Here is a 13,734-nt window from a genome sequence, read left to right as displayed (position 1 = left end):
GCCTAGAGGGAGTTGGGGCAGAGCTCACTTGCCCTTTGCTATGTAATTGTAATCAGACAATCAGTGGGTCCATGCTGCCTGTCATTACTTGAACCAATTAAGCAGAAACAGGGTTGAATATATATGAGCATTTATTCCAATACTGCCAGCAGCATGGGAGAGCAGTGGGTCATCCACAAAAATCTGCTCTGCTCCCCACCATAAGCCAGCTGCTTATATTGGGTAGGAGGACAAAGATTACATGGGAAAGTAGGCAAAGGGTATGCCAAATGGGCAGTTTACAGGTAATACAGGCTGGGGATTTGCAAAGGCCTTCAGGTATGCAAAAGCTAGAGGTCTTCAAAGGGCTAGCATCTCTGGTTTTTGGTTCTGTTTTCTGCAACAAGGTTGTTAATCTTTCCATTAAAATAGGCAGCTCCCTGACAGGGAGAATGGGCTGCATTTCCAGGTGAGCTCCTAGCCAGGTTAGAATGTGCCTTATTTAATCAGAATAAAACAATCATGATTAACAGAACATGATTAATATTGCTTACAATTCTAGCTGGTTCCCAATATTCTATTTCTGCCCCTATCATAATAACTTTACTTCAGTGGTCAAGGAATCTATGTGGGATTCAGCCATCTGCTCAATTCATCTATTCTAACTGTACATTCTAGAACATGGGAAATGAACAACAGGTGGGTCCGTAGAGGCAGTGAATGTAATCTATAACTGTGAGAGGGAGCGGGGACAGGTTTCCATTTATTACCAAACCTCCACATGCCCTATGATGGAGCTTTGGGTCCTCAGGCTTCTCAGGGCCAGCTCAGATAATCTATGCAACCTCAAAAGGTCTCAGTATCCCCTTCCCCATTGTATGGATATTTGAGTAAATAGCTGTAGGTTACTTCGGGGAAGAACATGGGGAATCACTACTGCACCTCACAGGGTATTGCAGGGTACTTCCAGATGGAGATCCAACCCTTTCAATGGTGGGTTCTCAATCTAACTTACTTAAAACTAACAGTCCCCTTTGGAAACCAAGAGCTCTGACCCCACCATTCAGGGCTATACAGATGGTCCAGCTGGAGTGACCACAGTCCTTGTCTAAATGTCTGAAATGAGGGTGGAAAGTGGGGAGTGCACAGGGCCCAGGGAATAGGGATACTTTTTAAAGTTGCATGAATTTCTCCTGATTCTTCAATGGCCCCATTTATAAATGTCCACAGTGCCTGAGTCAGCGTGGGTATCAGGGGTGGAGGACAAAGTTGGTGCTGGGGGAGAGAGGGAGAGGGTTCCTGCCTAATTATTTCTAAGCTTCTAACAGGACCCTTAAACACCAAGACAAACTTCTCTTTTACAATAAGTTTCTGAGGACTGGTGCCAAGCAAGAAACCCCCACTTCTTTAGTCCACCAGACAATACCCTCTTTGTCCCTCCTCTTCCCACCAGATGAGACCAGCCTCCTCCCACAGCCATATGTTGGCAACATGTGCCAAGACCTGGAGCAGCAGGACGCCCAGGGTGCAAGGATCACCCAAGGTTAGGGAGTAGAAAGGAGTGCAGAGGCCTGGCATCTCGTACCCCATAATGATTGGAAGAAATAACTTTCTCTCTCCCTCCCTCTTTCTTTCCACAGATGGCTGTATCTATCTAGTTTGGGGGAGAGCAAGACACCATCAGGACCAAGGGTTGAAGAGGGGTCAGCAGAAAGAATCAAAACAAGAAGGAAAACCACCCCAGAGAAATAGATATAATGGTGTGGGGCCTGGGATACTACATGACCTGGAAAGAAGAGAGCTAAGCTAGTCCTGGGCCCATCATCACAGGAAAATCTGGAGGAAACAAATATATAAGCTAAGCCCAGCAGGTGTGGCTCAGTGGTTAAGCTTCAACCTATGACCCAGGTGATCACAGTTTTATTCCTGGTCAGCACACATGCCCAGGTTGCAGGCTCAATCCCCAGTGTGTGGTGTGCAGGAGGCAGCTGTTCAATGATTCTTTCTCATCTTTGAAGCTTCTCTCTTTCCCCCTCCCTTCCTCTCTGAAATAAATAAAAATATATATTTTAAAAAATATATATATAAGCTAATAACTTCTTTTTTGTTTGTTTAATCCTCACACGAGGATATTTTTCCATTGATTTTTAGAGAGAGTGGAAGAGAGAGGGAAAGACAGAGAGAAATATCAATGTGAGAGAAACATATCGCGCCCTGCACGAGCCCTGAGGGCTCAGCTGGGGAGGAGCCTGCAACCGAGGTACGTGCCCTTGACCAGAATCGAACCCAGGACCCTTCAGTCCGCAGGCTGATGCTCTATCCACTGAGTCAAACCGGCTAAGGCTAAGCTGATAACTTTTTAAGATTGTGTAGGTTTAGACTCTGTAACATTTACAAATAGTCAGCAAATGCATTTCTCACCAGCATGGCAACTCAAAGAACTGTTGATAAAGAGACAGAATCCTGGTTTTACTCCACGCTGATCCCATCTGGAGTAATTAATTAATCAGAATAATTCATTATCTGAATTTAGAAAATTCGCCTTCCTGCACTCTCTTTCTTTTTCTTTTTTTTTTCCTTCCTGCACTTTCTATCAAAGGCAAGTCCTTCTGCCCATGTGAGCATGCAATACTGTGCCGCAGCTATTAATCCCAACCACTAGGTTTTCCTTCTTGATCCTCTGCTGTCCCACAGTGGGACTCACAGTTGACCCACTCCTCAAAGTTCTTTCCACTTTTGCAGGTCCTTCCTCTGTGCCTTTCTTTACCAGATTTTCCATGCCCAGTAAAGTCTTTCCTAGATTGTAGGCCACTGCCCATCCCAACAATCAAGCCTTCTTTCTCTATGATTGTGAAGGCAGGAAGTCCCTGGGACCCTAGAGCCGGGTGATGGGAACAGAGGAGAGGAGGAAAGCCAAGTGCAGAAGACCAGAGAGGACATCTTCATGGTGACCTTGAAAGAGATCATGGACTATTCCAAAGACAGAGAAAGCCAGTGGACTGAGTGTTGTGGATGGAAGGTATATACAGGGGTGGACAAAAGTAAGTTTACAGTTGTTGATATGGAAAAATATATAATACAAGATAAATAATAATGCAAGAATAAACTCTGTTTTGCACACTCATGACTGTAAACTCACTTTTGTCCACCTGCATGTGCTGTTTTCACAAGATCAAGGGGCAGTCCCAATTAAATTAGGCATAAGAAGAAGAGTTAGGAAAGGAAATATCAGATCCCTAAAAGATCAGCAAAAGACACAAATAGAAATACACAGATTCTTCTGCCTCCCCCTCCCCACAGCACAGCTGCTTTCTCCTTCCCCATCACATCCCCATTCTCACTTCCAGGCCTCAAGTCTCGCAGGGAAATAATGTCAAAGTCAGCTCTTAACCAGGCATGTCTGATCTCTCAGCTCCACAACTGCACTTGTCTGAGGCTGTTCCTACTTAAAAAAGTATCAGACTCACCGTGCCCAGGGATGTTGGGTGAAAAGTGAGCCAACCTTGGGGTCAGTCAAACCTGGGTTCACATGGTGGCTCCACCAGTCACTAGCTGTTTTACAGGGACTTAATCAAGTGACTTAATCATCTATGCTGCATTGCATCAGTGAGTCCTCTCATGGCTGTCATGAGAATTCAGTTTTTAAAACTAGTCTGTGTAAGCTTCATGAGGGTAGAGGCAGAGTGTCTCTTCATCTGCCCTGCACCCTCATTGCCAAGGGCATTGCTCAACATTGAGAACTTGCTCAGTAAATATAGCCCATAGTTCAGAGTCTAGGCTAGGTGCTCACTAAATGTTTTTCTTTTTCTTTCCATAAACTATTACAGCTACATGGGGACCCTAAGGATCCTCCATGCCAATTTTACACATGAGAAAACGGACTCAAGTAAATTTATATGGTCATACAGACTGCAAGAGGCAGAACAAGACAGAGGCCAGTTGCTCAGACCTTGTGGAACTGTTGATACAAGGCACAGAAGAAGAGATAAAAAGTGAGATTAGATGACAAAATGCCCCCCAAACTGCACAGAATCGGAAATCTCAAAGAGAGAAATCGCGAAAATAGTCTGTATCTCCTAAGTAGGAGTGATTAAGGCACATGGACTAGGAAGGACATTGGCTGGAACAGAAAAGTTTTAGTCAGAAGTTATGAGTAACAGGAGTAATGAATAAAGACAGAAAGAGGAGGACCCTGGGTAATTATATAGTGGTATTTATTAAGCAAATACTATGTAACAAGTATATATATATAATCTCATTTAATTCCCACCAAAAACAAGGTCTGTAAAATCTGGATCATTAACCATAACTCACTCTATTGGGTAAAATCCTAGTTAGGGGTACTGTTTTAAATAATCAGAAGAAGGTCAAAATCCTAAGTAGGCATTACACTTATCCCAAAAAGTGTGTGTTCAGGGAAGAGAAAACAATGAGGAATTACTGAAGATGAGTGAGGGAGATGGGGACATCGGGTATTTGAGATGGGATATTAAAAGCAAGTTAAAGGAGCAGACGTAATCACTCTACAGTCACTCGACCAGGCAGTTAAACTCTTAAGTTGGATGGAAAGAAAAGTTGCAAATAATATAAAGATTAAAAATCATTTTTATGTTGTTTTTGAATAGCTATGAATATTGTTGTGTCTGTTTCCTCAGTATTCCCAAGATATCCCAAGAAAGAAACTATTCAAGTGACTCAGGAAAGTCAGCAAATCTGATGTTCCTCTCCCAGCCTCCCTCTTGTGGCAAAATAGGATATTACCACTTAGACTCAAGAAACACCAACACATATGTAAATGTCTAGCATGGACCTTACTGAAGGGAGGACATTATGTGTATGGTGGCTGCTGCAGAGTTCCAGGAAGCTGTCAGCAAGAGCTGAATCATCCTGTTCACCCTGCAGTAGCTGATCAGGTTTCCCAAAATTGCACCAGCACATCTGGAGGTCTTCATTGCTCAACCCCTTTTCCCCATGGCTGTTTGCTCAGCCTGGTACATCAACAGATGGATTGATCAGCTTAGTACATGAAGTCCCTTTTGCCAATGGGGACCCAAATGCAAACAAAAAAGGTACAGATACTTGTCGAAGTCTGGAAATTAACCCTACTTTCAACCCAATGAATGAGTCCGTTACTGTTTTGTGGATGCTGGCAGAAGACAGGAGAGCGAGACGAAGGACTGGTGATCGTGGCACAGCAAGCAGCATGAGCAGCATGTTGGCCAGGGTTGTCCTGAACCCCTAACTCCCAGACAGTAACTTCAAAGAATCCAGGTGGATGCTCTACAGGCAGGAGGCTTGCAGTACAATCAAAGAACACTGAGCTTGAGGAATGCACGCTTTTATAGTCAGCTGTCATAAGCCTGGTTAAAATCACACGGGGTTTTGCATACATGACATGCTCAGTATGAATGTGCAGGAACTTCAAGGCCCATGACTAATTGCCCTTCCCAAAAGCACCCTCCCCAATTTCTTCCTCCACCCCCACCTTCGTGCTCGATCAGCTGGTTGTTCCCTGACTCACAGCAGATTATTCCTACGGGTGAGGCAGGATTGCCTCAGAACGGCGCTAACATACTGATCGTCGGTGACTCCCATGGATGTGGGAACCAGGAAAGGTTCAAGATTCTGGGCTACAGCAGCCAACGGCCCTGCCCTTCTGTGTGTGTGTTTGGAGGTGTGGGGAGAATCTGTGCAGTGCCCCCATCCAATCTACAGCACCCTAGGGGGTTTTTCACCCCCTGCTTTCCTCACAACCATCACCCAGGATGCCCCTGTGGTTCTCAGGTCAATCCTGGAGGAAGGGGAGAGCGCCAATATTCCTATCTGGGCTTTCCAAAGGAATCAGGCAGAGGAACATCCTCACTGGCAGTGATCAAGGCCATAACTCAGTGCTCTCCTGGCAGGGCATAAGCCATGAAGGATGGACTGCCCTTTTTGTTGCCCCCCATTGGCTCTCCTCTTCCTCAGCCATGATTGGTTGGGAGAGGATGGCCCAGAGCTCCCCCTTCCCTAGGTTCCCTCTGTCTCTTGTGGGTAGCCCTCCCTGCCAAGGGAAAGGAGGGTTCTCCTGCCATCGGGCATTGCCGCCAGCCCCCTCACTGGCCCTGGAAAGCTCCGGGTTTTTCATTCGGTACAGGAGCAGAGGGATGGGCCATTTTGTTTGTGGAGTCCCTCAGCCAAGGGGGAGGTGGTTTCCTTAGTTGAGGAAATCCCCCTGAAACTATAGTAAAAAGAAAAAGAGATGGTAGGAGCGAACACATAAGAAAATTACTGGCCAGAAGGTCCAACAGTTATGCAATAGAAGTTGCACATAGAATGAATTGAGGAGGAATAGACTCATACCAAAGCATATTGTCATGAAATTTCAAAAAACTAGAGAAAAAAATTAAAATTGTACAAGTTTCTGGATAGGACAGAAAAAAAACCCACACAGGTCATACACAAGAGTCAGAAATCAGAAGGAGGAAACCCTATACACTGCTGGTGGGAATGCAGACTGGTACAGCCATTATGGAAAACAGTATGGAGTTTCCTCAAAAAATTAAATATGGAACTGCCATTTGACCCAGTGACCCCACTTCTAGAAATATATCCTAAGAAACCAAAAACAGCAATCAGAAATAATGTATGCATCTCTATGTTCATAGCAGCCCAATTTACAATAGCTAAGATTTGGAAACAGCCCAAGTGTCCACCAGTAGATGAATGGATAAAAAAAAAAAGCTGTGGTACATTTATACCATGGAATACTATGCAGGTGTAAAAAAAGAAGAATCTCTTACCCTTTGAGACAGCATGGAGGGACCTGGAGAATATTATGCTAAGTGAAATAAGCCAGTCAGAGAAAGACAAGTATCACAGGACCTCACTCATATGTGGAATCTAATAAACAAAATAAACTGATGAACAAAATAGACCCAGAGACAGAAGCATGGGACAAATTGTCGAATCTCAGAGGGAAGGTGGGTTGGGTGGGTTGGGTGGGTGGGTGGGAAGAAATCAACCAAAAAACTTGTATGCATATATGCATAACCCATGGACATAGACAATAAGGTGGTGAAGGCCTGGGGTGAGGAGCAGGGATGGGCTAGAAGAAGTCAGTGGCGGGTGAGGGAGGAAGGGACATATGTAATACTTTCAACAATAAAGATGTAAAAAATAATTTAAAAAAACGAAATCAGAATGGTGCTCTGGCCAGTGTTTTTCAGTGGTTAGAGTGTCAGCCCACGGACCTAAGGGTTGTGAGTTCAATTCCTGGTTAAGGGCATGTATCTGGGTTGCAGGTTCGATCCCTGGCCCTGGTCAGTGTGCATGCAGGAGGCAACCAATCAATGTGTGTCTCCCTCACATTGATGTTTCTTTCTCTCTCTCTCCTCCTCCTCCTCCTCCTCCATCCTTACCACTCTTTCTGAAAACCAATGGAAAAACTATCCTCAGGTGAGGATTAACAACAACAAAAAATCAGAATGGCTCTAGACATTTCAAATGTACCACTGAAAGCTAGAAGACAACAGAGAGATGCTAAAGAAAATTTAGCAAAGAAAATTATTTATTTATTTATTTATTTATTTATTTATTCCTTTAACCGCTAAAGAAAATTATTTCTAACCTAAAATTCTATGCCAAAGCCGGTTTGGCTCAGTGGATAGAGCGTCGGCCTGCGGACTGAAAGGTCCCAGGTTCAATTCCGGTCAGGGGCATGTGCCTTGGTTGCGGGCACATCCCCAGTGGGAAATGTGCAGGAGGCGGCTGATCGATGTTTCTCTCTCATCGGTGTTTCTAGCTCTCTATCTCTCTCCCTTCCTCTCTGTAAAAAATCAATAAAATATATTTTTAAAAAAATTCTATACCTAGCCAAACTGTCAATCAAATGTGAAGGTATAATAAAGACATTTTCAGATATACAAGCTCTCAAAAATTTTACTTCCAGAAGCTTCTTGATAATGTTTTTTATCAAAATGAAAAATAAAAATAAGCTAAGAGAAATATATATTCATATATATATATTCGTGCACTGGGGGGCGGGGGGGTCCCTCAGCCCGGCCTGTGCCCTCTCGCAGTCCAGGACCCCTTGGGGAATGTCCGACTGCCAGCTTAGGCCCGCTCCCCTAGCAGCCCTGAACACCAATCAGAATGGGGGAGCAGAGAGCATCTTGATTAAGTGTCTGAGGCCTGTCTGGAGGAGGAGTGCCCTGAGATGTTCAGAGGGATCACCTACTACCTGAACTGAGTGTTCACAGCTTCTTATGTTCTACTCACTAGCACTGAGCAAGAGAAGGGCCAAAGCACCTTGAGGAAAGGGGATATGAAAGGGTAGGTGACCTCAGAATCCTACTTAACCCACTAAAACTACTCTCAAAGCTCTGGGTTCAGGGCAAGAATGGGCACAGAGGGGGACATTGTCAGCCCACTCCTGAGTATCATGAAAGGGGCCTAAGTTTAATTTATGTTCTTATCTTGAGCTCCCCAGGGAGAAAAAAGAAAGTGTCCTAGATAAGGCTCTTGGCCCTTTAATTCTCTCTCACATTAGTATTTTTAATTACATTGTGTTGGGTGGGAAGTATATGGAAATGTTGTCTTTGATATTTAGTAATGGAAGAAAAATAAAAAAAACTCAGAAGGAAATAAACCAGCCAGTGGTATTTAAACACACACACACACACACACACACACACACACACACACACCAACAACTTAGAACAAATAAAGAAAAACATGTCACAGGAGAACATTTTCAGATCCATGAAGAAACCAGAAGTCCACATGAATAGCCCAAGGCGAAGGCAGATTACAGTGGGATGTCTCACCCCACTTATGAGAAGCGGGGCAGACTTGGACCAGAGGGAGGAAACCTCAAAAGACTGAAGTCCCGACAGACTATGGGGGGGACAGGAGAGGGCACAGAGTCATTCACACCCCCATAGCAACTTCCTGGAAGGAGTGAGATTTCAGAGAGGGTATAGAAGCCTAACATAGCTTTCCAAAAAGAGGTAGAAAGATTGTTGCTGACCAAGAAGGTATGAGACAGCTGAGAGAGGAGGGTGACAGGACCTGACAGGTATGCAACCTGCATTTAGGACAGAGCCACTTTAGGACAGCATGTTGTTCTGTATGGGGGACCCCTTTGCAAACGACCATCAGGCCACACAAAATGCATGGAAAGACCTGCATTTCCATGTGACTGGCTTCTGCTCTATTCTGTGTTTTATTTATAATGCATTAAATATCATCTTGAAAGGAATAAATAAATAACTTCTAAAAATTAAGAAAATATAAAATTTGTCTCAGCAAATGAGGAGATGGCACAAAAGACTAAGTACTGGTGATCTAGGGGTAGGGTCTGCAGAGAATACAGGCTGTAAGGAAAAGACACAATAATAAAATGTGCCTCATTCCCTGGAAGACATTGGGTGTTCTTTGGGTGGGGGTCGTCTAGAATCTGACTCCAACCTCCCTTTTGAACATATCACTCCATCTGCCATAGCCTCACTCTCCTTCCTGAACTCCATTTCCACCAAATGGCTTCAGTGACTCTCAGATAGATCTGCTGCCATCCCTTTTGGTCCCTGCTCATTTATCGATTGATCTATTTTTGTGTTTATTTGTTGTCTTCTTTCTGCCAGGAACTGGGCTTGGTACTGGGGACAGAGAAATGAACAGAACACACATTCCTGTCCTTGTAAAATTTGCCCCCTGCTGCCAACAGAGATTCTTTCCCTGTTGGGTATTTCCCTCATCCACAAGCCTTTCCCAATGCCATTCCACACTTAACTTCCTCCTCTGAGGAAGCTCTTGTCACCCATCCTTAGTAGCAATTGTATAAGATTTGCAGGAATGTCTGGGTCACACTTGGCTATTAGACTTTTCAGACTTTTGTAATTACGTTATGAAAACTTATTTTTTGTTTTTAGCTTTAAATCATTAGGCACTATTCATTTTTTTGTCTGTTTCATCTTTAAAACTAGAAAAGCCAAAAGATCCTCTCTGCACTATCATAGCTATCACCTGATTTTCAGACTGTGCTTTGAGTCAATACTTTCTGCTTTTGAGTTCATTACATTTTTTAAAGCTTCCCAGCCCTATGGACTCAATCATCACGCCTTGCCTTTGCATTTCTCAAGCTGTTTGGCATCTAATATTTTGCCTTCACTGAGCATTTTATTCCGGTTGACCATAAGAGGTGACTCGGTTGGCTGTTTGACCCTCCACTCCTTATAATAGCCTGCAAGACCCTGACTTTAACCCCAGTTTGGCCCCATAACCAAGCCTGGTTCCCCTTCCTCCATTTCCCTGAGTGACTGTTGCTTAAAAAGAATCCTTTTCCAATTTCGGTAACAGTCACATCATTAGTTACTGAAACAGATTCTGATTCTGACTTTAAGCAGAAAATACATTTATTTACCAGTTAGTTCTTGAAATCAATGGAGAAACTAAGACTTAGGCAGGAGAAGCACAAACCAAATAACACCATGGGACTAGTCCTGTAATCACATGCTGCTGCCAAGAGGGCAACAGTGTGGACCCATGTAAAGTCCCAGTCCCCAGATCACCTGGCTCAGCTCCCCATGGGCAGACCATCTGTAGACACTGAGGAAAACACACCCAGCCTGGCCTGTGCATCCTGCTTCCTCACCGTCAGCTGAGGAGCCCAGCCTGGCACTCTCATTGGCCTGTGCATTTACCTCACCTGGGCAGGGCTCCAAGCCAAGCTGCTCCCAAAACTATATCTGGCCGTCTCTCCAAGTAGTCTGCACCAGGACCTGGGAAGTCCAGGACCTTCCACTCAGACACGATGAGCACAATGGTGCCTGTCCTGCTGTCCCTACTGCTTGTTGTGGGTCCTGCAGTCGCCCAGGACACTCAAAACAGTGAGTTGGGAACCAAGGGCTGGGTATGGAGAAGAATGCAGGGGAGGGAATGAGCGAGATAGATGGGCTGGGAGAGGGCCCCAGATGAAGCCGGGATTCCCAGTGTACAGTAGGAATGGGTGTTGGAGGCTGTCAGCTACCTCAGCTCACACACTTCCAGAAGCATTTAGGGAGCCTCTGAACTCATGCTAAGTAAGGCCTTAAATAATTAGAGTCTAAAATTCTTAGTAGGCAAATGAACAAAACTGAGACCCAGACAAGTGAAGTGACCTGTCCTGGGTCATACAGCCAGGACAGAGCAGGGGCCACACCGGTGCAACTTTTTGTTCCTCCCGCCTTCCAATGGCTGGATGTATCTGTCTGACTCTCACGGAGAAAGATAACAGCTCCAAAGAGCACTTGTAAAGGCATATTAACTGGAGGATACTTCTAGAAACAAGCCCATTCCTTCCCCACACAGTTAGACACTCGGACAGTGGGCCTGGAAGGCTAGTGACCGGGAAAGAAGCCAGCTGGAGGTTGGGCAGAGTCCATTTGAGGACAGAGTCCTGAGGCTTTTTTTTCAGGATGAAGAAATGGAAGCTAAACTGTGGAAGTTAGAATTTTTACATTTACAAACTGTCAGAATATGTGTTTTATAACTATTGATTATATTTACATTGTTAATAACATCCTACACCAAAATCCAGTTTAGATTTCGTGTTCTCCAGAGAAACAGAATGAATGGCATGCATATGCACAGAAAGAAACATTTATTTTAAGGATATGGCCCACACCATGGTGGGGGCTGAGAAGTCCAAAATCGGCAGGGTTGGTCAGCGCACTGGAGACCCAGGGAAGAGATGATGTTGCAGTCTTGGGTCCTGAGGCGATCTGGAGGCAGAGTGCCTTCTTCCTTTGGAGACCTCAGTCTCTTCTCTGGTGGCCTTCAGCTGATTAGAGGAGGCCCACCCACATTATGTGCAGTAATCTTTACTCAACATCTACTGAGTAAAATGGCAATCACATTTAGAAACTAATTAGTGAGAATAACTCACAAATGTTTCCCCACTCACACTTTTTATCTCTTCTTTTCTTCTTTCCCCTTGTTACTTTTTACATTTGAATTTTTCTCATTCTTCATCTCCTTTTACCCCTAATTTTAGCAAGCTTTCCATGTTTTTTGACCTAACCTACGCTCTTTGTTCCCCCTGGATACTTTTTCTTATTTTGAAACTCTTTCCGCATGCCCCACTGCTTTTCACATTTCCTATACCAAAAGCATCTTTTCAATGTTTTCTAAGTTTAAGTTTGTGAAAAGGAGAGTTGAGGCCCAGTTTTGGTATCACTGAGCCTAGTTCATGTCCTGTATGTCCTACAACTGTCCCTTCTTTCCCATCCATCCCCCCCCCCTTTCACCTTCCTGTTAGTCGTATCAGTTTCTTCATAACCTCCTCCACCCTTCCTTACCTTACCCTTTTCCTTACCTCAACTTTAAAAAAGAAAAGAATAACAAGTACTGGAACTAGAAATCTGGAATATGACCTCTAACATTAGTAACACCCATCTATATATGTAAAAGCCTAAGCGACCATCCAACCGATAGCTATGATGTGCAATGACCACCAGGGGGCAGACGCTCTTACCAGTAGCTATGACACACACTGACCACCAGGGGGCAGGCACTCAACACAGGAGCTGCCAAGCTGTGGTGACTTGGCAGCTGCGGTTCTTGGGTGATGCACCCGGAACCAGAGAGGAGGGAGCCCAATTCTAGGATGCGTCACCCGAGAACTGCCCACTTGCAATCTGGGACCCCTTGGGAGGATGTCAGAGAGCCAATTTCAGTCCTATGCCTGCAGGCTAGGTGGAGGGACCCCACAGGTGCATGAATCCATGCACCAGGCCTCTAGTAAGAGTTATATTAGGAATCCATTTTGAAATTTATTATAAAAATATCCCAAACCTCTATCACTCCCTGACTCACACAAAAACACAGGGACAGCCCTGGAATTTCTGAATTCCATCCTGTTCTTAGCTTATGCTGATCCATTCTAGGTCATTTCCTGCAGTTACTAATTTATAATGCAATAAATTCTTCTTCCTACACTTTCTAATTATAGTGTTTGTTAGGTTCAACTAGGTTATGCTCCAATAACAAAGACTGTTTTTAGTAGCATAACTCAGCAAATGTTTCTTTTTTTGCTCCTGTAAACATGAAAACAGAACAGACGATATTCCTGTCTTCCATGGGGTGATTCAAGGATCCAGGTAGTTCCCACATTGGGACTCCTCTATTTTATCCTGTGGCCTCCACAATCATCACCTAAATAAAAAAGAGACAGAGGGTTCAAATCAGCTCATAGGGCCTCCGACCAGAAGAAAGAAATCACTTCCACCCACATTTCCTTTTGACAGAACTCAGTCATGGTCACAATCTACACTAATAAAAGAGAAACATGCAAATTGGTGTCACTCCGCTACACCTACCAGCCAATAGGATGAGTATGCAAGTTAACCCAACAAAGATGGTGGTTAATTTGCATACGCAGGCGCGGAGCGAAGACTGAAGGCTCCGGCCGGACTGAAGACTGAAGACTGAAGAGGCTTGGCTTCTCCGCTGCAGCCGGACCAAAGGCCTGGGTCCCGGGTGCCGGAGGAAAACCGGTGCCGGCAGCCAGGTGAAGGAAGGCCTATTACGCGAATCTTCGTGCAACGGGCTTCTAGTATACCTATAAAAAGGCTAAGAAATACCATCTTTTGATGTGCCAAGAGAGAACACAATGTAGTAAAACACAAAATGGTCTCTGAAGTATAGAACTAAAGCCCATTCTTTCCAGTGAGCGTCCAATAGTGCACGAGTGGCAGCAGGTGGAGAGAGCTGAGAGCTGGGGGGGGGGGGGGGGAA

At 44.6% G+C, this 13,734-nt stretch overlaps 2 protein-coding genes across 3 annotated transcripts in view; one reads left to right on the top strand and one right to left on the bottom strand.

Annotated features, from left to right (window-relative positions):
* The window catches only part of GJC3 (gap junction protein gamma 3), a 19,565-nt gene extending 13,792 nt beyond the window's left edge, over positions 1–5,773 (bottom strand). The window contains exon 1 of one of the 2 annotated variants that reach the window (XM_023762197.1): positions 5,086–5,773. The gene's annotated coding sequence lies outside the window, so the exon portion shown is untranslated. The remainder of the gene's footprint in view (positions 1–5,085) is intronic. The other variant, XM_014454461.2, reaches the window with a different exon arrangement.
* A 4,892-nt stretch (positions 5,774–10,665) lies between these two features.
* LOC102433502 (zinc-alpha-2-glycoprotein-like) overlaps positions 10,666–13,734 on the top strand; it is a 6,842-nt gene continuing 3,773 nt past the window's right edge. Inside the window, exon 1 of the mRNA XM_023754497.1 lies at positions 10,666–10,892. Within this exon, the coding sequence (XP_023610265.1) occupies positions 10,772–10,892 (121 nt within the window). The 5' untranslated portion in view covers positions 10,666–10,771. The remainder of the gene's footprint in view (positions 10,893–13,734) is intronic.

The sequence above is a fragment of the Myotis lucifugus genome, unplaced genomic scaffold, assembly GCF_000147115.1.
Source record: "Myotis lucifugus unplaced genomic scaffold, Myoluc2.0 scaffold_0, whole genome shotgun sequence".
Classification (NCBI taxonomy): Eukaryota; Metazoa; Chordata; class Mammalia; order Chiroptera; family Vespertilionidae; genus Myotis; species Myotis lucifugus.
This window is presented reverse-complemented; position numbering and strand designations above follow the sequence as displayed.